We start from the raw sequence: 24,943 nt of genomic DNA, 5'->3' as shown, positions 1-24,943 counted from the left end.
TATGTTGTACTGCTTCTAATTTTTCGAATTGCCACTTATGACAAGACACTTTTAACTTGGCAGAGTAATATTGGTTGCATCTTTCATATGGTGTCTAGCTTGCATTACTTCTATTTCCTTGAAAATCCTTTTGCTTAGTTTGCACATCGTAGTTGTGAATATGTCATGCCGTCCTGTTTTTCTTACATATTCCATCCTCATACGGTTGTCTTACATCAAAGTATTGCTTGTCTGTATCATGCATCAATGAGTTCTGAAGAGTGATTTTATTCTTTTGTGTTGTGGGTACAGCTTGACATGGCAAAGTCAAAAAAGAGCAAGGAAAATAATATAGTAGGGAGTGCTGTTACTCGTCGGGTGAAACAGAAAAGGTTCTGCCGTCGAGATTCTGCTGGTACTTATAGTGCAGTAGAAGGTCCAAGTCCACCAGCTAAATCTACAAACACAGTATCACCTGCTCCACTAGCTGTAGCATCCGCTTCAACTGTACCAGCATCTCAACCATTTACTCGTTCGTTTGCTTGGGAACTGGCCAGTTCCCAAGCTGCCTTCACACCTAACACTACTTCCGAAGCACTGCTGACACAACAGGACTTGGCAAGATCAGATGAACCTCATGAGCATCAAAACCAAGACGGTACCTGACCGAGTCAAGTTGCAGTTGCATGCTCCTTTATATGTACTCTCACAGTTTGATGTACACTAACACTTTCCATATTCGTTGTTGAACTAGCACCACGGCGCAAGCGGAAACAGACATCAGGGATAATGCTTGACAGATTAACAAAATCTAAAGGAGGAAGAATGGAGATCCATTTTGAGGCAGGTTTAAAAAGGCCACGTGATGCTACAGAGTCAGCCAAGTTAGTATCAGAGGCAGCCATTGCCGTTAGGTGTCATGCACGTATCCTCCCAACGTGGATCCAGTACAGGAATGAGAAAGACAATACCCAGTTTAACACCTTCCTTGACCATTTATCCGTAAGTAATGTTATTCATCGCAATTAGTAATATTGTCTTGCTCTGTCCCATACTTTCTATCTTCCTCCTAATAAGACTCACATTCTTTTTTCAACAGATGAGGTTCAAGTTGGATCCGAAAGATGATGCAACTAGACAAGCATGCAATCATGTTTTTCAGTCTGCTCTGTGACAGTATCAGTACCACCTTAGAAAATCTCACTTTGAAGGCAAGGCTAACAATGAAATCGTCCAAACATCTCCAGTGGAATATATTACAGATGAAGACTGGACAGCCCTCGTTAAACACTGGTCTGATCCAAAGTATCAGGTAGGCTATATGTATTTGATCAGACCACATATTGAACTTGTATTTATGTATGTGCCTTACAAGTGTATCTTCTTCTAGGCTAACTGTTTGAAGAACAAAACCAACCGTTCTAAAGTGAAATTCCAACATACCACAGGATCTCGTAGCTATATTGCACACTGCGAGGCTCTTGTAAATAGCTGCTACTTCCTTCTTTTTTGTGCCATATTATCGTATCTATATTGACTTGTTCCCAATACAGAGGAAATCCCGTGCGGACCAAAAAGAACCTGAACCGAATGCAGTGCAAATCTTCAAGGATTGCCACACCAGCAAGATGAAGGGCATGAGCACACCAGTTCAAGCCGTTGTTGTAAGTCCTTACTCCTCCTGCCTTGAACTGATTGGTACTGTCATGTGTTCATTTAACTACTTGGTTTGCAGCCAATGTCAGTTACTCTGTTCACTTTTATTCATAGTTGTATTAACGTATCATTTCACCTTACATGGTTTAAAAGAGATGAGGGATATTCTTTTGGTCTTGATCTGTAATCTAGTTGTTATGTTCACGTGCGCACACAATGATAAAATAGCCTGTTTGTTTTATATCTGTTTGCCCATGATATGAATGATGTCATACTATGTTCATCCTACTTTAAACCATGTCTCTTTATCCTTAGATGTCAATGAATGTGAGGAAATAGACAATACAGTAGGCATGCTACATGGACATATGTTCCGAAAGTGATTTTATTATGTAGTTGGCACTACAATACATGCTAATGTATTACAGTAGTTCACCAAAATAAGTTATGTATAAATGTTTAACCTACTTTGTTTGTTTTTCTCTCATTAGTAACTTATCTGGTACACTAATCTACAAGTTCAAACTTTCAGGAAGCTATTGAACAAATGATTGAACAACCACAACCACCTGAAGGTGACGAGGCTACTACAGGCACAATGTCACCTCTTGCTGCAGTGCGTTAGTATCTCTCCACTAACAGTGCAAAAAGCACCTTCCTGCGTAATTCTGGGTTGGTTGTCAAGGTAACCTCGTCCAAATCGCCTACTGAACAAAATCTTCCTGCTAGACAGAGTGATATATCTGTGCTCCAGACACAAGTCCAATCCCTAATGGACGTTGTTTCGGAAACAAGAATAGTGGTTGAGAAATGTCGTCAAGATATGAATGGTTTTGAAACCAGACTATCAGAAATTCGCTTCATTGTTCAAGAGCAATGGCGGAAAAAAGGTGGAGATCGTGCTGCTCCATCAGATTCTACAGCCTGAAACATTAGCACTCGGGTCAAATGATCTGTGCTTCTATACATCTGATGGTGCTTTTATCTGGAAGGACTGTAAACTTTATGCCAACAGGCCTTTTTTTGTATGGTTGGAATTTATTTTGTTGTGATACAACATTTATGATGCTGCCTCAGGCTGCAGTAATTATGATGCTATTTTAGTGTAGGTTTATCTTAGTAATGTACTCCGCTAAAACCTTCGTAGGAGCCCAACATGCCAACATTCGTCGGGCCCATTCCAATTGGGCTAAAAACGATTACGGGCCGAAATTGGCATGTAGCCCACTAAAAATATCTGGGCCTAAATCAGCATAAGCTTTCATATTTTTCTGGTAGGCCTGTGCCCATAGTGGGCCTTTAACAAGCCTAAACATAATTTGGGCCCTCAGTAAAAATAGGCCGTTTACAGGTGTAAATATCTCGAGCCCATAAAATACATGGGCCTTTAATAGACCGAAAGTGAGATTGGGCCCTGATTGTGCCAAATAACCCACTGGACTTTAACAGGCCAAAATTCGGACGGGCCGTAAATGCGCCGACCTAATACACGGGCCTTTAATAGGCCGGAACTTCGGTCGGGCTAGATTATCATCATTTTTATATGGGCCGTTAATGGGCCCGATATGACGTTGGGCCACATATGACCCATGGTTTACGTCCGGCGTTAACAGGCCGAAAATGACAACATGCCGAAAGTGGCCCAAAGCTATAGTGGGCCTCTAATAGGCCGAATGTCAGACATGGCTGAATATGACCCAAATCCTTCACGGTCGTTTATGGGCTGAAAGTTTTGATGGCCTGTAAATGGGCCCAAATGAAGCCGGACCTTAAAAGGCTGGAAATACACCGGGCCGTAATTCGGCCCAATTACTTAGCAGACTGTTAACGGACCAGAAGTGACATGGGCCGCGTTGATGACACATTTAGGACAGGCCGTTGACAGGCCGATTTGACAGAGAATGTTGGGCCTTTAGCTGGGCCAGCCCATTATGGTCGGCAGAATCTAGTGGGCCTTTAGCTGGGCCGGCCCATTGTGGTCCGCAAAATCGTGTGGGCCTTTAGCTGGGCCGACCCATTATGGTCGGCAAAATCGTGTGGGCCTTTAGCTGGACCGGCCCATTATGGTTCGCTAAATTTTGTGGGCCTTTAGCTGGGCCGGCCCATTATGGTCTGCTAAATCTTATGGGCCTTCGGTTGGGCCGGCCCATTTAATCTTTGTGGGCCACTTTTGGGCTGGTCCACGTGTCAAAATATCATAAGCCCATCTCGACCGTTGGATGAGTGACACCTGTGCCAGCGCGGAGCTGACGCGTGGATCCGTCAGCCAATGAGAATTTTACACATGGAAAGTCAGCATTGGTCGTGGCTGTTAACGGGTTATCGGATCCAAAAGCCGACCCGATAGCTTAACGGCGTTCCATTACGGTGGATGCCACGTTTCGGTCACCCTTGACGAAAGCACTTCTGTGACGCGCGATTTATCGTCATGGAAGTGGACACTTCCGTGATGATAATTTTGACAATGTCATGGAACACTTCTACGACAACATAGGTATGACTATCTTGATTCTGTCATAAATTTGTCATGGATGTACATGCATGACAGAAAATGCGACCTACTGTGACAAACACGTATCATCACGGAAGTGTATTTTTTTGTAGTGGAACCAGAAGACGAAGACCCCCGCAAGATCCTTGTTGGGGACGGCCAAGACCCCCGGCAGGATCCTTGCCGAGGACGCCCCGCGAGACCCCGGCAAGACCCTTGCCGGGGGCATCCGCGGGGCCATGGCTAGGCCCGCACCCACCAACGTTTCGCTGCCCCGCGGAAGTCCCGGCGCAGCAACCAGCCCGCCAACTAGGCAAGCGCCTGTGTGGCAGCATGTAGCTTCTAGGCCAAGTAGTCAAGCATCTGCGTGGGGGCATGCAGATCTTCGTGAAGACCCTGTCACCGCACCAGTACAGCAACCAGGCAGCCAGCATGGCGCTGCATGCCTCGTCAGCTTGGACGAGCGTCGAAGCAAGGCGAGGCGTCGACGGGCAGGACGAGCTCTGTTGCCACCCCCGATAAAGCAAGAGGGCATGTAGGCAGCGCATTAAATGCGTTTGTCCTATGGTGTCAGGCGATAAACTTGTCCACTGAAGATACTTTCCACCTCCTGTGTGCCACTTTGGCGACCCCTTTGACATATAAGAGGAGGCCCGAGGCGTACTGTGGAAGGATTCAGAATTTTTGGACTGGGCACGCATAGTAGCTAGTCCAAGAATGGAAGAACACGAAATAAACACAGACAAGAAGGACTAGGGTTTTACGCATTGTTTGCGGCCTGAACCTGGGTAAAAAAATCCCCTCGCGTTGATCGGTAGACCTGATTTTTGCGCAGCCCCACGCCCCGCCAACCGAAGAAGGGATTCCCTGGGATCCCATAGGTGTCGTTTCCCCGACACCACTGAATACCTACACAAACAAACACCAATTGCACCCAACTCGACAAAGGGGTTGTCAATCCCTTCACTTTGCAAAGTGAGATCTGATATAGATGGATAAACGGTAAAGTAATATTTTTGGTATTTTTGGTTTATAGACCGGAAAGTAAAAGATTGCGAAGAAAGTAAATAGGTAACTAAAATTATAGATCGGAAACTTATATGATGGAAGATAGACCCGGGGGCCATAGCTTTCACTAGAGACTTCTCTCAGGATAGAAAATATTAGGTGGGTGAACAAATTACTGATGAGCAATTGATAGAAAAGCGCAAAGCTATGATGATATCTAAGGCAATGATCATGAATATAGGCATCACGTCTGTATCAAGTAGACTGAAACGATTCTGCATCTACTACTATTACTCCACACATCGACCGACTCCTGCCTGCATCTAGAGTATTAAGTTCATAAGAAAAGAGTAACGCATTAAGTAAGATGACATGATGTAGCGGTATAAACTCAAGCAATATGATGAAAACCCCATCTTGTTATCCTCGATGGCAAGAATACAATACGTATCGGTTCCCCTTCTATCACTAGGATCAAGCACCGCAAGATTGAACCCAAAGCTAAGCACTTCTCCCATTGCAAGAAAAACCAATCTAGTTGGCCAAACCAAATCGATAGTTCGAAGAGACTTGCAAAGATATCAAATCATGCATAAAATAATTCAGATGAGATTCAAATAATATTCATATATAAGCCGATCATAAATCCACAATTCATCGGATCTCGGCAAACACACCGCAAAAAAGTATTACATCGAAAAGATCTCCAAGAACATCGAGGAGAACATGGTATTGAGAATCAAAGAGAGAGAAGAAGCCATCTAGCTACTAGCTATGGACCCATAGGTCTATGGTAAACTACTCACGCTTCATCGGAGAGGCAGTGGTGTCGATGTAGAAACCCTCCGTGATCGAATGCCCCTCCGGCAGGACACCAGAAAAGGCCCCTAGATGGGATCTCACGGGTACAGAAGGTTGCGACAGTGGAAAAGTGGTTTCGTGGCTCCCCTGGGAGGTTTTGGGGTATTTGAGAATATATAGGCGGAAGAAATAGGTCGGTGGAGTCACGAGGGGCCCACAAGGGTTGGGGCGCGCCCTCCATCCTTGTGGATGCCCTGTGGCTTCCCTGACATGTACTCCAAGTCCTCTGGATGTCTTCTGGTCCAAGAAAAATCATCACGAAAGTGTCATTTCGTTTGGACTCCGTTTGGTATTCCTTTTCTGCGAAACTCTAAAACAAGGGAAAAACAGGAACTGGCACTGGGCTCTCGGTTAATAGGTTAGTCCCAAAAATCATATAAAATAGCATATTAATTCATATAAAACATCCAAAACAGATAATATAATAGCATGGAGCAATAAAAAATTATAGACACATTGGATACGTATCAGGGGCCCATAAGACCGGAGGGCGCGTCGAGGGGGGTAGGGCGCGCCCTCCACCCTTGTGGATGGCAGGTAGCCCCCCTCTGATGCTTTCTTCGCCCAATATTTTTTATATATTCCAAAAATATTCTCCGTGAAGTTTCATGACTTTTGGAGTTGTGCAAAATAGGTCTCTAATATTTGCTCCTTTTCTAGTCCAAAATTCCAGTTGTCGGCATTCTCCCTCTTTATGTAAACCTTATAAAATAAGAGAGAAAAGGCATAAGTATTGTGATATAATGTGTAATAACATCCCATAATGCAATAAATATCAATATAAAAGCATGATGCAAAATGGACGTATCAGCCTACACGTCATAGTGCGATATGATGGCTGGAGCCAAAGGATTGTCACTTTAATGACTTGCATGTCAACCTCATTATTTTATGCTATCGACAGAAGCGAGGGGCGTGCTATGGAGGACCCGGAGCAAGGTGGCTTCACCAGGCGCGGGAGAACATGGTGGTGGCTATGACATCATCATGGAGATTTTCATGAAGACCTTAGAGTATCATGGAGACGTTCCCGGCGCCTAGGTGTATACCATATCATGTTATTATGAATTGTCTGATATGTGTATACCTTTGTTGTTTGCACCCTTTGATGGTGCAGTATTCAACTATAAGGGTGATCTCTCGCAAAAAATATCAAGTAGTTAGTGCTCTTCCTAGAGTAGCAACCGTCTATAACACGTAGCTTTTCGGAGTGCGTCATGCCAACATGAGTACAAACGAAGGGTGAAGTGCAAGACGGGTGAAGGTAAGACCTCATAGCAGAAACACTTGGTTATCTTTAAGTTCTAGCGGAATCATTCTGAGCTCGAAGGACAAAGCATCGAAAGATGAACAAGAGGTCATATGGAGATACAATCGACAAGTTTGCCTACCGGTTGAAGTTCACGTCATCAGTGCTGCAAACATCAATGTATGTGAATAATATCAAGATCTTGAATCACCCACTTTCAGTTTTGAGAGATATTGATTTGAGTGGGAGCACACTTTATATTAAAAAAATTTAAATACCAGTGCATATTTATTATGAACAATGTCTAAGTGAATCTTGTGTTTGCCGTTGTAGATCAACGGCTCGCAATATGTTCGATTTAGCCCCTATGTTAGAGAAAGAAAAGTTGGCTGGAAATGGTGGAAACTATGCGGATTGGATCCGGAACCTGAGGTTTGTTCTCGGGAGTGCTAAGAAATAGTATGTGTTGGATCAGCCCCTAGGTGATCCTCCTGCGCCAAATGCATCGCAGGAAGTTACAACTGCTTTCACTACTCGTAGTGATGACTATGAGTCGGTCCAATGCTTCATGTTGACTTGCATGGATCCTAAATTATAGAGACATTTTCAACGGTCTAGTACTCAATTTATAATTGGGTCACTGGATGCTTTGTACAAGAAGTAGCCAAGGACCGAATGTTTTGAGATAACCAAGGCCTTAATTGAATGCAAGATGACAGAAGGTTCCTTAATGAGTGAGCATATAGTAAAACTAGCTGGCTATGTTGATAGAATTCCTGCTCTGGAATTTGGAATTCCTCCGACACTCAGTACAAATATTGTGCTTTCTTCACTCCCCCCATCTTATGATAGTTTTATCATGAATTACACCATGAATGGGATGGAGAAAAGTGCAAATGAGTTGTTTTCTATGCTCAAGACTACGAAAGCTGGAATGTAGAAGAACAAACAAGTGTTAATGGTTAATAAGACTGCCAGTTTCAACAAGAAGGGCAAGTCCAAGAAGAAGTCTACTGGCGCCGTACGGCCGTGTCTTTGAAGAGGAACAAGGGCGGAGCCACTAAGAAGACTCAATGTTTCTACTTCAAGTAGAAAGGACACTAGAAGCGCAAATACAAGAAATACTTGGCGGATAAAAAGAAGAATGGTTCTTCCGGTAAAGGTATAAAAGTTATACAGAGTTAACATTATTTTACTTGTTAAAATTTTGTGAGTCGTGGGTATTTTGATACAGGATCGGTTGCTCACTTTCTTTGCAATACGATACAGGAGTTGCAGAAGGCTCGCAAGTAGATAAGGAATGATGGCATGATGCAAGTTGTGAATAGTGATGGGATTGCTGCTCAAGACTGTGGAAGTCACGTCTTTAGTTTATCTACAAGATTTATCTTAGAACTGAATAATTGTTATTTCGTTCCGAAGTTGTCTAAGAACATTATCTCTAGATTATGTTTAAGCGACGGTTATTCTTATAAGTCTGAAAACAATAGTTGTCTGAATTATTATAAGAATATGTTTGGATTTACCTCTATTGTTGGTGGTTTATTCACCATGAATATAATTTAATATTAATGCTAAATGTCTTGAGAAGGCTGGTAACACCACTTAAATGTGGCACTACAGCCTTGGTCATATCGTAAAAACTTCATAAAGATGGAGGACTGAAGTCTTTTGAATCAATTGAGAAAATACACTTTCTCGAGAAGGAGTTTCTCGCTAAAAAAAGTAAGTGGGAGGACAGTATAGCTTGACAATATTACTAAATCTCTGGCAAAAGTGAGCAGGACTAACGAACCAGAAGTTGTTCCGGAAGTTGTCCGCACAACTGAATCATAAGTTACTACACTAGTTGTAGAAACTCCAGTTAAGCATGTAACTGAACCATGTAGGTCGGGAAGAGTTATTGAACCTCTTTAATGGTTTTAGAATGAAATATTCATCTTAGAGGGAGATGAACTTGCCCACTACAGAGAAGTGATGGTGGCGCCCAGCTCAAAAGAATGGCTTAAGGCCATGCAATCTGAAATGGAGTCCATGTACAAGAATCAAGTTTGGAACTTGGTTGATCCTCCAAATGGTGTGGAACCCATACAATGTCAATGGATCTTCAAGAAAAACATATGTGAATGGTATTTCTACTATCTATTAAACAAGGCCAATTGTGAAACGGTTTTCACAGGTTGAGGGAATCAATTATGACAAAACTTTCTCAGTAGTAGCCATGCTAAAGTCTGTGCGGATTGATGACCCACAAGTTGTAGGATTAAAAGTATGTCTAGAGGGGGGTGATTAGACTGCTTGACCAAATAAAACTTATCCTTTTCCAAATTTTAGTTGTAGGAAAGTTTTAGCAATTTTACCAAGTCAAGTACACCCTACAGATGCAATTCTAAGATTTGAGCAGCGGAAAGTAAAGACTTTGCATGTGCATGTAAAGAAGGGATCGGAGAAATCAAACGCAATGAAGACACGATGATTTTTTGTGTGTCACCGATAGGTGGTGCTATCATACATCCATGTTGATGGAGACTTAAACCCACAGAGGGTAACGGTTGCACGAGTCCAAGGAGGGATCCACCCATGAGGGGTCCACGAGGAAGCAACCTTATCTATTCCATCATGGTTTACGTCCACAAAGGACTAACCTCACTTGGGTAGATCTTCACGAAGTAGGCGATATCCTTGCCCTTACAAACTCCTTGGTTCAACTCCACAATCTCTTGGAGGCTCCCAAGTGACACCTAACCAATCTAGGAGAGACCACTCTCCAAAAGGTAATAGATGGTGTTGTTGATGATGAACTCTTTACTCTTGTGCTTCAAATGATAGTCTCCCAGGCACTCAATCCTCTCTCACATATTTGGCTTTGGTAGGAGAGGGGATTGAATGGAAAGCAACTTGGAGAAGGCTAGAGATCAAGGTTAAAATGGTAGGATTAGAATATCTTGATCTCAACACATGAGTAGGTGGTTCTCTCTCAGAAAATGAGTAAGTGAAGTAGTGGTTCGTTCTGGTGGCTCTCTTAGAGAGTAAGTGGGGGTGGAGGGGTATATATAGGCTTCAGCCAAAAGTCCAACCATTACAAGTTTTTGACCCAAGTCAGTGACACCAAACCAAAATCTCGATGAGACCGACCAGTGTAAAAGATTCGAACGTTGGAAGTCTCGGTGAGATCAAACAAAACATCTCGATGCGACCGAGGTGCAATGGTTAGGGCAAGACCTCATTTCGGCAGTTCTGATCATTTCATCTCGGTAATTCTGATATGAAGCAACTTCACAACAGAAACATGGTCATGCCATCTCGGTGGAACCGAAATGTTAAGGGTCTGGCTTAGGCAGTGTATGTGATCAACTCGGTGAGTCAAGGGATAAAGAATTTGGGTGGGACCGAGATGATACTGTAGGGTTTTGGACAGATGTGATGTGGAGAAGTGTTTGAGGATTTTGGAGCAATATCACTAAGCACTTGAGAAATTGAGTCATGATCAAAACCTCATCCCCTTTTAATAGTATTGGTTTTCCTATGGACTCAATGTGATCTTGGATCACATAACCAAAAATGTAGAGTCTTAAAGCTTTGCCAATTCTTGTCCTTAGCATTTTGAGGGGTCCACAATCACTAGCCGTTGCTATGCCAATCATTGATCTTCTCTGAAATATATTATCAATGAGCATTAGATCAATGACTTATATGTTGTTATTAATTACCAAAAACCACCCGGGGATTAGTTGCACTTACAATCTCCCCCTTTTTGGTAATTGATGACAACATATAGATCAAAGCTTCGACAATTTATATAACTAATGAAATACATTGTCACTTTGAGAAGTATGTGATAAGCAAGAGCTCCCCCTAAATTTGTGCATTATTAAAAATTTGTATTTGAATGCAAATGCACAGCCGGTTAGGATCATGGGTCATTCTTCCATGTCACATACATCTTGGTGGAGCGCTCAAAATTATATGATTGCAATGTAATAAGAAATCATTACCAAACAAAAAAGTGAATGATCATACAAAGAGCATAGGAATAGATATTTAAGCATGCATAGCATCAAACACTACTACAGGATGTTGCTAACATGACACTACAATCAGAGACCCTTCGACAAAACTGTGTGTGATGCATTGATCGCAAACGGTGATGTAATAATACCGTCAAAAATGATATGAAATGTTTGTGATGGCGGGGACACAAAAAATGATTCAGATTATAGTTGCGTGTGCGATGCGTGGCATACAGTTCACTCGAATGAACTATTTGTGATGAGCATAACAACATAAATGATCAACCAGATAAAGGTGTGTGCGATATATATACGGCATACAGTTCACCCAGATGAACTTTTTGTGATTAGGTAACACAACAGAAATGGTTGGGCAAATCAAGGTGTGTGCGATAGATGGCATACAGTTCACTCGGATGAACTATTTGCGATGAGCCAAGACAACATAAATGATTCAACTTAACAAGATGTGTGTGATACGCAGCAAACAGGCAATCTTAATATACACACCTTTTACCAAAAAATCACTAAGCATCAATTAACAACAAGAATTGATCTCAGCAACAAATCTGACATAACAGTTCATAGATTCAAAGCTAGGGTTGGAGATGAATGATGAGGAAGATGGTGTTGATGATGATTCTTGCGATGAACGGAGTGTTGGTGATGTTGACGGCTTTGAATTCTCCCGCACGGAGGGGGAGAATCCCGGAGAATTAGCCCTCCTAAACTAAAAAGCGCCCAACTATGTTTTCGCCTAGAAGATGGCACCGAAAAACTCCCATAAATTAGATATGGGAGTTTTAGGGTAAAATATGACTAGGGATGTCGGAGAGCACCGGGGTCATGCCCTATGGGCCTCAAGCTCCCCTATGTTGTGATGCAGAGCCTGGCCACATGGTGGGACCGCGCCCCTTAGCTGAGGTTTACCCCTAGCTCTCTTCCTGTGCAAAACTTCAACATTTTTTCTGAATTTTCTTGGGTCTGAAAATAATAATTTCTTCACTGGTCCTTGTTTTGGTGCTTTTTGGTAGTTTTCAAGCTATTTCCACTCCTATAGTACAATGTGCAAAAATAGAGGGAAAATGCATAAGAATAGTGTGATAACATGCAAAACAAGGATAATTATGTGCCATCTATACTAAAAAAATAGTGATGCAAAATGGATGTATCAGTCACCGACCAACATCAGCCCACCAACTCCTACACAACATGCCTCACATGATCAACAACCTCCCTGCTGTCGCTGGTGACGGAGCCTGGCTCGTCGTGAGAGGGATAATATGCGGTGGCGGCTAGGGCTTCAAACACCCTCCTCGACCCTCACTCATAAAACCTTTTATGGTATGAACAATACATAAATAGTGGTGGCGTGTGTCCGTTTGTCCAAAGCGATGGTGGCATCGACTGTGTTGTGAAAACGTTGGCGGCTACCAGCTCCTGCCCAAAGAATAGTGGTGATATGTGAGGTGAGGTTGGGTTTTAGATCCGATCCTCGACAGTTGTCATCCAAGCTATGTTGTGCTTTGTCGCAGGCCGATAACAGATGGGGACGCTAGTGTGTCATGTCACCTACTCATGGATGGATAATAATTGTGGTTAAGAGACCTAGCACGGTTGCCGGTGCGGCTGTTGGCTACTTGTAGCAACCCTTACTCCCCCCCCCCCACTTTAGGAGCTTGCAATATGCAGCAGGTTTTCCCTCAGTGAGAAACCAAGGTAACAATCTGTGGAGGTACCGGTATCCTGCAACAGTTGAATGCTCTGCAACATAAATAAAACTTCATTTGTGTCCTCAACGGTTCTAACAAGGGTGTCAATCTTGCTAGTCTTGCTAGTTGCACAAGGCAATTAAAAGATAATGCATGGTAAATACTTTTGGTATTTTTTGAAATTAAAAAAATAAAAATAAAGCAATGTGTAAAAGTTTTTGGAAGGTGATATTATGCTAAAAACTGGATCGGGGTTCATAGGATCACCAAGAGTAACTCTCCAAAGCATAAAACTGTGGTAAGTAACATAATCATGTGAAAAAGTGCATATGAAATATTTCATGCTCATGCCAAATCAATGAATGTGTAAGATCATATATAGACAATATGTCCAAATACTATTAAACTGAGACCCTCTCTGTGTCGAATAGCTAAATAGCCCGTCCATAGATCGAGACCACTCTGCACCATCTGGACATTAAGTGTAAAATCAGGCAATTGCATTTGGCAAGATGACATACTGTTATGTTTAGTAATCCTCTACTAAACCTTAGCCCTTAGTGGCAACAATTAAATACAAGCATTTCCAACTTTCTATTATTGTGGTAGATTGCTTGCAATATTGAACACAACTAATGCACACATCTTCCACTATTGATTACCAATCTAAATTGGCTAAGACTAGACAAGCAACCGAAAAAATACATCTATTTATAAAACAAATGGCATACACAATCGGAACAAATAATGCGTCACATGATTAACATCATCGCTACAAATACATCAAATAAACCATAATCATGTAGGGCATCTCATCTCGCTGTTGTATTGAACATTTAAAAAAATCAAGGTGGAGAGATTGTAACTTTGGCTACTGCCATGAACCCGCAGTTTACGGGGTGAACTACTCAAAATTCATCCTGGAGCACGACGATCGAGTTTGGTGATCATGAAGATGACTCCCCCTTTGGCAGAGTTCCTGATTAGGGCTGAAAACGAAAACCGATCCGAAAACGCGATGTGGCGGCAGTGGAAAAATGTTTGATAATTGAAGCGAAGGTTTCGCCATCCATCGGGCACCGGAGGCCAACCAAGGGGTCCCACAAGTTGTAGGCGCCCTTGTAGGCGTCCACGGTCCTAGGGCGACTATAAAGGGCGCCTAGGTCCTGTGGGGCCACCTGGGATGGGGCCAAGGCTCCATGGTATTCTGGTGTGCTGAAACTTCCCAAAACATTTTTATTATTTTTCCTCAGACTTTTTCTGGGGCTTTTCCTAAAATTACGAAAACAAGAAGACACTGGATTAATATTTTAGTCTAATAAAATTTAATAAAAAGTATGCCCAGAGTGTATGTGATTGTTAAAATATAGCATTAATCATACAAAAATTATCAATACGTTTGAGACATATCAGCAGGAAGACGAGACATCACACATAGTCGTCTTGCCATAGCCACCTTTGTGTCTGTGGTAGATGAGCAATCAACGCATCGCCATCGGAGCTGACCACATGAGTAGAGGGAGATGGGTGTCAGCGTAGAAACCCTTGTTGCTGCTTTAGCTATTGATTCTTCAGATAAAAAACTTAATTTCATTATGTGTAGACAAAATCGAATGACATACTTCAACATGGCAATGGGTAACCGATACCCGCAAACCCGACAGGTAAAAACCCCATTAAGGTAAGGGTATGGGAATTAAAAATACCCATGGGTTTCTAAATAGGAAAAAATTATACCCAACGGGTAAGGTGGGTACGAGTATGGGAAGGCAATACCCATACCCGCGAACCCGCAAACCCGTATAATAAAACACCCTGTCAATTAGGTCCCATATATCATTGACATAGTATTATATGAAATCTACTCAAGTTGGTTTAGTGTCAAGTTGGAGAGGTTCAAGTGGCTACAATGACTATGTATCAAACTTATTTGTGTGTTGATCTACATTTGTGTTGAAGTTGAACTTATTTGTGTCTTGAACCAATTTGTGTGTCGAACTTAAGTGGCTGAAATGACTTATGTGTGTGTGCTGGAATTCTGAAATTTATGTTGAAATGCTGAATGAGATGTCTATGTGCTGAAATGCTGAAATAGATGTGCTGAAATGTTGTGTATATATGTTGAAATGTTGAAGTACATGTGTTGTGATATTGTATAAATGTGCTAAAAATTTTGTATGAATGTGCTGAAATGTTGTCAATATGTGTCAAAATGCTGAAATATAAATGCTCAAATATAGACGCCCAGCTGGGTATTTTTACCCACGGGTATTACCCATACCCGGCCGGGTACGGGTATGGGACCAGTTCGAAACCCGGGGTGCGGGTATGGGTATGGATATGGGCGGAAAATTTTGAAACGGGTGCGGGTTTGGGCACCTAATACCCATACCCAAAACCTACATGTGCCATGTTGAGACATACTTGGGTACATGAAAAAAAAGCAATCGGTGAAGTTACTCCCTCCATTCGGTGTTATAGGGCCGGTGAGGCACGAAGCAGCATCCCTTTTTATTATTGGACAATAAAAAATCCCTATTTAAATGGACATAATTAACTGCACGGTCAATCAATTGCCTGACTAATTAATTATATTAATACTACTCCCTCCATTTTTGTTTGTTGGGCGCATCTCCAAATCCTTGATTTTTCAGAATAGGAGAGATTTAAGGCGTGTTTCATTAATCACAGAATTAATTGTGGCGTTTGGTGCATGCGTGCTCTCTTTCCTTTCTCCTTCCAATTCTGCATGCAAGTGGGAACACGTCAGTTTTTGTTGAGTGTGAATGGAGAAGGATTTGCATGCAGCAGCTTTTGATCTCCTTTTCACACCGCATCCCCATTCCTTGGTGTATAAAAGAAGAGCCATTTGCTTTGCTATTCCTTGAACCAGCGAGGTGGAAGCCAAATGGAGAAGGAAGTTGAGGTTCATGGAGAAGGAGAGATGGAGGCGTCCATGGAGAAGGAGAGGTGGAGGGCGTCCATGGAGAAGGAGAGGTGGAGGGCGAGGTGGATGCCGTCCATGTCGAGGTGGATGGCGATGTGGAGATCACGCAAGGCCAAGTACAAGAACTAGAGGATGAATTTCAGAGGGTTGATAAAAACATCCAGGATCTTTTTCATAGAGTGGATCATCATGCAACCAATGTCGACGCTACAGATGCAAGGATTTCGGCTAGGTACGTCCGCACCGCTAACCTCGTGCAAGATGTGTCACACAGAACCTACTCCAACCCGACATCAACTTGCGAGGTGTGCATTCATCCGGCTTTGTGCCTCAAGTGTGGCATCCGCGGTGAGCCTTCCATATTCCTTTGCTTAGGATGTAGGCTCCCGGTACCAAAAGATTTGCGTTCTTGCGAGGCTTGCGGAAATCCTTGCCTGTGTGACAACTTTTGGTGCAAAGATTGTGCGACTACGGTGGCGATAAACAAAGAAGGGGTATGCATAAGGTGCCGTCGCAACCCATCTATCTATCTAGAGGACGAAAAGAAAGCGCATAATGTGCCGGATAGTCAAGTTTAGATTCGCCGGATGATGAAAATAAAGTGAGTTGTAATGGTTTTATATGCTTCAAGTTTATGTAAGAAAGTGAGTACGAATATGGTTTTATATAATCTTATTATGAGCTTATCTTGGTGATAGAATATGTAAAAGTGTATGAGTGAACCTGCGGATTATTCACAAAGTAATCAAGGGAATAGCAATGAAGTATACCATAGGATTTGCGCAAAAAAAAGCTACTGCATGATCTATGAACCTGATGGCCGCCCCTTGCATATAGGAGTATTATCTCATGTTGAGTTCAAAACAGTACATTCGCAACACTAGTAGGAGTATTATCTCATGTTGAGTTCAAGTGCTACTGAAAATCTGCCATTACATCTCATGTTGAGTTCAAGTGCTACTGAAAATCTGCCATTACATCTCATGTTGAGTTGCTCAATTGCCTGCTCAACATATTCTCTGTCAACTGTCAAACGAACAGGGAGACATCCTTGTCTCTCTAGTGCTTTTTTCTTCAAGTGAGGAACTGCATAGTGCATAGAACCCTTGTGCTTGATGATCTCTCTCATACACGCTTGATGACTCAACCAGATCCTATTAAGCTTTTGATGGGGGTACTCAGCAAGGGATTGATTAACCTATTACACATAAAATTAAAAAACTCAATCAGTTCATAACATTAACCTATGGGAGTAGATATCTTGAACAAATAACATAAAATACTCAAATCGGTGCAAGACCTTTGCGACAATCTTGGGTAGAGTCTTGGGCATCTTTTTATGGAACATTGCTTGAATTGAGGCAAACCAACCAAGATCTAATATGTTTGTGTCAGGAGAATTAGGTGGTTGGTATATCATCCTAATATCCCAACCACCCCTTGCAGCTTCCTGCAAAAAAAGTGGATCATCTGGTTTTATATGAGTCCTAGCATTGTCCTGCTGTACGTAGATGGTGTTCCATCTATCACTCTCAGGCCACTTTTCCTTTATAGCCGGCAGTACGTATTTCACTAAGTACTCCCGACTTTTCTCCCTGTCCACTTTATCGCAGGGCTTCAACTCCCATGCTCCCCTCAACCTAAGAATATAGAAATAAAGAACAAGTAAATAATGTGCATATAAAAATTTAGCAGAAAGTAGGAGTAGTAACAAGAACAAGTACCAACCTATTTTGACTCTTCTTTTTTGCTTGCACCCACTCTGTGTAAGCCCAAACCCCAATCTTGCCATCAAATACACAATTGCCTTGAGCATCATACCTTGGTCTAGCCATTGCGGACAAGAACATAATTTTTTGAATGTGGTTTTTATGTTTACATTCCCGGTGTGGTACCTCCTCTCTATGACTCAAATACATGTTCTGGGTCTTCCGCGTGCGATAAAACCATTTCTCATCTATATGAACCACATCCATATCAGCCCTAAATGTGGGATTAATACCGCCTTGGGATGTTAGGCTACTTCGCTCAAGATGCATAAGAGCATACTCCACACGAGCCCTTTCGTTTGCAGCAGTCAAAGAAGGCTTCAATTCACTTGTTATTCGTCTAATTTCCTTCATCTTCAACCTACAACAAAATATCAAAAATATCTCGTTGATAACACTCACCTCCATATAATAAAAGAATGTTGACATGTAGAAAATTGACAACAATCTGATAGTATAACGCTCACCTCCGCCAAATAGTGGTAGTTGACAAGTTCAAATGTCCAGCAACTTGTTCTAATGTTGTTCTCTCTCCAGGTGGGATGGCCTCCAATGCATCTATGTCGAAATTAATCCTCTTCCTTCCTGATTTGAGCTTCCGATTGTTTTTGACCCCAGTAATGCCGCCACCTTTTTTAGCCTCCCGCCATACCCTTTGCACTATCCTCCTAGGACAATCACAAGCTAGTGCAACAGCTTTAGAAACACCATGCTTCAACCTTATACCCGTACCATTACGTTTAATGATCTCAGCATATATGTGACGCTTGTCATCTGTATTGTACTGTCTTCTTGTCTTCTTGTTCGACAGAACATCTAGATTCGTAGGAAAAATAATTAGATAAACAAAAAATATGGAAACAAAACTATGCTGTAAATATGCTTACTCAAATCGATTGGTTGTTTTTGGGTTTGTACAGCCTCTTGACTAGGAGGGTATTCGTCGGCATGGGCAAAATTTGGGTTGTATCCACTTCCTCGATAGCCAATGCCCGAACCAGTTGCGTTCTCTCCGTTCATCACATCCAAACCATTGTGTCCACCAGTTTCTTTAGAACACAAACGTGAGAAGAGAACAGCTTTAGAACACAACAGTTTTAGTACTCCTGCAGCAAACACTGCAGTTTTGGTAACGATCTGCAGTTTTAAAACATTGCAGTTTTGGCAACGCCGACGAACACATGAACACAGATGGCGCGCCGTACCTGCACTAGTGCTTGGAGCTGGTACTAAACGCATGCACTAGTGCATGGAGCTGGTACTAAACGCATGCACTAGTGCACTAAACGCAAACATAGTACGACGCGCCGTACCTGCCCCGCCGACGAACATAGGAGCTGGTAGAACATTAGTGTTTACCTTCTGTGCTGGCTGCACTGAACGTGAAGCCTAGTGACTCGCCACCGCTGCCTGTACCTGCCCCGCCGACGAACGAGATCCCGCCGCCACCGCCAAACGAGATCCCGCCGCTGCCAAACGTGAAGCCCACGAATGTAGAACTTGCGATCTCGGCCCCGCCGCCGCTGTCTGTACCTTCCCTGCCGACGGAGCCACTCCAGTTCGACGAACCGGCCTCGTTAGGTGCCGGAGGGCGAGATGGGCGTGCGAGGCCGACGCGCCGTCGAGGCAAAGTCGTTGGAGGAGGAAGATGGTCGAACCCAGCCGTGCCGATGGAGATGGATGGAACTCTCGCTCGTCCGGTGAGACCAAGAGGAGGAAGTCCTCCGGGCGGCTGCGCTCTCGGTTGGAAAGCAACCCTAGACAGCCCACGGAGGCCAAGAGGAGGAAGCCGGCGATCTGATTCATCTTGCTGCGTCCGTGCCATTGGACCGAGGAGGCCAAGAGGAGGAAGCCGAAGATGAGCGCCGTCTGTTCGTGAACATCCATCGCCATAGCTACTTATACTGCGCGCGGTGTAGAAGGAAAATCAGGCGGCCAAGAAGGAAACTCGCGCGCGGCGCGTGGCGCAGAAGGAAAATCAGGCGCGGAATCGCGCGCGAAAGGAAACTCGCGGCGTAGAAATCGCGCGCGGAAGAAATGCATGCGGAAGGAAAGTACTCGGTCCGGTGCATGCAGAGTAGGAAACGCCAGGGGGAAAAGAAGGAAACCGGTGCATGCAATCAGTTTAATGGACGGGGAGTACTATGCGTCAATTTTACATTTGATTAGGCGCATCTACAGCTAACTGGCTCCGTTTTTCCTTCCAATTAGAAAACACCTAGGTCCCAGAGCCCTCTGAGTTGCGCCTAATAAACTGTAATGGAGGGAGTAGCTTGATTTAAATTGATTTCTACAAAATTTCCCAATTTAAATGGACCTAATTAACTACACATTTAATTAAATACCTAGTTAATTAGTTGCATTGATAGTTTTATTTTCAAATGGATTCGGCGCTAGGTTTTGAAATTCTTTTTATATTAATGACTACAGGGTTCAAGACGAACAACATACTACTTCTTTTTAATAGTAGAGATTTATCCGCAGCACGCCAAATCTAATCCGGGAGATCTATGAGGGTCCAGGAGTTCCACCAGGCCAGTCGTTAGACCGCATCTCCACAACCCACATATCTCAATCCGTATCAGTTACAGTCCACAATGTAAATCATTGTGCGGGCTTAGTATCTCGGGTTGCTCATGGAGTGAGTGTATGTGCATCCACTCCCTCGGTTCAAAAAAGTTTGTCCCAAACTTTCCTCAAATAAATGTATTTAGCACTAACTTTTTCGAACGGAGCGAGTGTGTGATTGTGAGCTGACTGTGTTGTGCTAAAAAAACGTGGAATGTGTCCTAACTGTGCCTAACTGACGGAATCCACACCTTCCCTCCCATGGGCGACGGGGGAGTATCGAAGCAAGCAAGCAACCAATGGATACCTTCCCACGCCCAAAGGACTGGTTCCACGATTCCACGAGTCCCTGTCCCGGCCGAACCACCATCAAGGAAAAATAATGAAACACAGAACATGACAACCCAATAATCCCCTGCTGTCCACGACGGGATTAGGTGCCAAGTCCAAATTATTGTTCACAGCTTGCAGTTGCGGGGACGAGTCAAAGCAAGGAATCGGGGAGGAAGGAAGCCAGCCAGCCGCCTCCCCCGTGCCAAACGAACAAAACGAATTATACTACTACTCGTTCCAGGAAGAGTCCAATCATCGCCTACATGTTACCATCACCTCGGCCCGTATGCGCTACTGATCCAATAAGCTTTTTTAGAGGGGGAAAGAAAGTCGCAGTTCGGTGGCGGGGGTGGCGATCGGCCGGCCGATATATCCGGGGGCTGGCGTCGTGGGTTTTGTTTCTTCTCTTGCGCTGCCCGGGGAATCGGTCGTCGGTCGTGACCGTGTGTTGTTTTGGGCTGGGTGATCTTCCATGGCGTCCACGGCGTACGCGCGGGGGTCCAAGCCGCCGGCCGGCCCCGGCGAGCGGAGGCAGCCGCGGCTGGCCAAGGAGCTGAGCAGGATCGAGCCCAAGAAGCTCGGGATCGGGCTCGTCGCCGGCTGCTGCCTCGCCCTCCTCACCTACATCTCCTTCGCCCGCCTCTTCGCCATCTACTCGCCGGTCTTCGGTGAGCACCTCCCATCCAGTTCTTCGTCTTCACGCAGGAATCACTTCTTGGATGTTTGTTTGGTTTTGCAAGCTTGCTGATTGAGAAAAATTGTCGCTGCAGAGAGCACGTCCATGGTGATGAAGAACGCGCCGCCTGCGTCCACGGCGGTGCCCAGCACGGAGGAGGCCGTGCCGGTACAGAAGAAGATCGAAGTCGAGGGCGGTGAATATCTGGCTGGAGGCGGCACGGAGCCGAAAGAGCCCGGCTTTCCAGAAGAAACAAAGATCGAAGAAAAGGTGGAGACCCCAGCGGAGACAGAAAGCACCCAAAAAGAGGAGACCGCGGTAACCAAGCCAGGTGAGTTCTTTTCCATTTCTTTCTGTCTCTACCTCAATCCGGGATCTTAAAATGAAATGAAAAATACAGATCTTGCCTATAATAGATGATGATTTCCCAAAGAGCTTAGCCTTAATCCCCTCTTCCATGATGTACCACTAATTTAGTTCATTCCCAAATAGTACTACTTCGTACTTTAGTCTGAACTTAGCTTTAATCCCCTCTTCCATGCTATACTAATCTACTTCATTTACGAATACTACTTCCTATACCTAGTATGAACTTATGATCCGTATTTTGGTCAGATGGTGGCGATAAAACAGAAGAGGTCAAGGCCACGATGACCTGCGACGAGAACGCCGTGGACGAGGGCTTCCCCTACGCGCGCCCGTCCGTGTGTGAGCTCACCGGCGACGTCCGGGTCAGCCCCAAGGAGAAGACCATGTTCTTCGTCAACCCGTCGGGCGCCGGCCCGTTTGACGACAACGGGGAGAAGAAGATCCGGCCGTACGCCCGCAAGGACACCTTCCTGCTCCCGGGCGTCGTGGAGGTCACCATCAAGTCCGTCGCGTCGCCCGTGTCCGCGCCGGCGTGCTCCCGGCGCCACGACGTCCCCGCGGTCGTCTTCTCCACGGCCGGCTACACCGACAACTTCTTCCACGACAACACGGACGTCATGATCCCGCTCTTCCTCTCCACGTCGCACTTCGCCGGCGAGGTGCAGCTCCTCATCACCAACTACAAGCCGTGGTGGGTGGCCAAGTTCGCGCCGCTCCTCAAGAAGCTGTCCAACTACGAGGTGATCAACTTCGACAAGGAGGCGGACGTGCACTGCTTCCCCGGCGGGCAGCTCGGGCTGTACCGCGACCGCGACCTCATCATCGGCCCGCACCCGACCCGCAACCCGCGCAACCTCACCATGGTCGACTACAACCGGTTCCTCCGCCGCGCCTTCGGCCTGCCGCGGGACGCCCCCGCGGTGCTCGGCGACAAGACGGCCGTCAGGCCCAAGATGCTCATGATCGAGCGCAAGGGCACGCGCAAGCTGCTCAACCTGCGCGCCGTCCAGGCCCTCTGCGAGGAGCTGGGGTTCGAGGTCACCGTGGCCGAGGCCGGCGCCGACGTGCGCGCCTTCGCCGCGACGGTCAACGCCGCCGACGTGCTCCTGGCGGTGCACGGCGCCGGGCTGACCAACCAGATCTTCCTGCCGACCGGCGCCGTGCTGGTGCAGATCGTGCCGTGGGGCAAGATGGACTGGATGGCCACCAACTTCTACGGGCAGCCGGCGCGCGACATGCAGCTCCGCTACGTCGAGTACTACGTGTCCGAGGAGGAGACGACGCTCAAGGACAAGTACTCCCGCGACCACTACGTCTTCAAGAACCCCATGCAGATCCACGCGCAGGGGTGGCCGGCGCTCGCCGAGATCGTCATGAAGCAGGACGTCATGGTGAATGTCACCAGATTCAAGCCATTCCTCCTCAAGGCGCTTGACCAGCTGCAGGATTAATTAGAGCGTTTGTTTGGGTTGTTTCGTTTATGTGGCACCGTTTCCATAGGCTTCAGTGGAGTTGGGGTATAGCTGATGATGAGTTTCGTTTTGTAACTTCAACCAAAGTCAATTCATTTCATTTCTGTTGTATACTACACTTGAGTTACATTGCTGACCAGAGCACTCGAGATGTACTACCTGTACTCAACTGGGAACAGCATATAAGTTCATACTGATGAATTGATGAAACTGTCGCCTGTCGCTAGTCTCTGAATGCTAACTGTCCTGGCCATGTCATGCAGATCAAATTAAAGAGTGCAATGTTTCTTTGACAGTGAGCATGTTTTGTAAGTTGCCGACGAGTTTCATTTTGTAAGTTCAATCAAAGTTAATTGATTTCATTTCTGTTGTATACTACTACACCTGAGTTGCATTGCTGACCAGAGCACTCAAGATGCACCCGAGATATCGATTAAACTGTCGCTTGCTTCATCTGACTGAATGAGTAAAGTAATTTTCTTAGCCTTGTCATGCAGATCAAGGACTGCAATAGCTTTGCTGCCAGTGAGTTGTCCACTCACATGCTTTAGACCAAGCACGTTTTGCCACAATCTCGAGAGACGGCACACAGCCCAAGTACGATATTTCACCAACAAAAGCAACTGGATACCCGTCGGGTGAAAAAAACAGCTGGATATCGGACAGCAAGTTGTGCAACTGATGCATCAATCAACGGATGATTGCACACTGTTGATGCAGTGAGGAAATGGTGACACGCTGCCTAGAAGCATTATTGTTGCGCCCCGTGCAGATTCTCATCATGTCCCGTGCACGTCAAAAAAGAGAGTTGGCGCGGAGAGCATAATACTAGCACATATCAGACGATCATGTGGACTTTGGTATATGTCCTGGGCATCTCCAGTGATATATATTCCCTCCATATTAAATATACATGCCATTTTGCTTACTAGCATGGCTATCTAGATTTTTTATTGAACATTATTTATTTTTCTATATTATATATGAAACATAATTTTTTTATATTATAAATGTACTTTCCGGACAGATTACATTTGAAACAATATTTACAGTCAAAGTTCCAAAATTATATGTATATATATTTGCCGTATGGAGGGAGTAACTGAAATCTTCTCTACTTTACCAGCTAAATAAAAACAGCATAAACACTAGTAGAACTAAATGATAGCCCACATGTTTTTAAAGAAATATTTGGCAATATATTTCAGTGATTTTTGGCTGTGTGGAACATGAAAAGTTCAGAGTACTAATATGATAATGAAAACTGAAAATACATATGACTTATTGTGTTTCATTATTATATATAGTTGTAAAATATTTATTAAATATGAATAGCATAATACTCATGGATGTTTGCAAGTTGAGGTGGGCTTAGTCTGTATGGTTGTATGTTGAGGTATGCCCTTTTCCACATGTTGCATGTTGAGATAAATAAATTAGTGAAACAGACTATTTAGATTCGGAAGATGATTGTCTTTTCTTTGCTTATGTTTTGTACGACTGCAGAATTTAGCTGCTTCTTTAATGGGAATCGACGTGGGCACCCATTGTAAAAAAAGAGGCTGCAAACATAATCCTAAAATAATCATGAATTTCAGGGTACCCACTTTTATAAATAAGAAAAAAAAGAGGTAACTGTATGTTTCAAAATTCAAGAAAAAACACGAAAAAGACAAGCACAAATATCTTGATTTGAAAGTTACCTATGTATATATTCGTGAAATAGTATGGCCATTTGGAACCTACATAAAAATGAGTACTCTTGTTTTCACCTAAGTTACAAATGGGTTATATTATTTTCTGAAAATTCACATCTGAAAGTTTCTAACAAAAACCTTACAAA

At 44.2% G+C, this 24,943-nt stretch overlaps 1 protein-coding gene across 1 annotated transcript; it reads left to right on the top strand.

Moving 5' to 3' along the window:
- Positions 1-20,765: 20,765 nt before the first annotated feature.
- Positions 20,766-23,211, top strand: LOC125520289 (beta-1,2-xylosyltransferease XAX1-like). The gene is made up of 3 exons (XM_048685171.1): positions 20,766-21,251; positions 21,354-21,590; positions 21,875-23,211. Exons 1-3 carry the CDS (start codon positions 21,056-21,058, stop codon positions 23,077-23,079), a joined length of 1,638 nt encoding a protein of 545 aa, XP_048541128.1. The 5' UTR covers positions 20,766-21,055; the 3' UTR covers positions 23,080-23,211.
- Positions 23,212-24,943: the final 1,732 nt, after the last annotated feature.

Source organism: Triticum urartu, chromosome 7, assembly GCF_003073215.2.
Source record: "Triticum urartu cultivar G1812 chromosome 7, Tu2.1, whole genome shotgun sequence".
In the NCBI taxonomy this organism is placed as follows: domain Eukaryota; kingdom Viridiplantae; phylum Streptophyta; class Magnoliopsida; order Poales; family Poaceae; genus Triticum; species Triticum urartu.
This window is presented reverse-complemented; position numbering and strand designations above follow the sequence as displayed.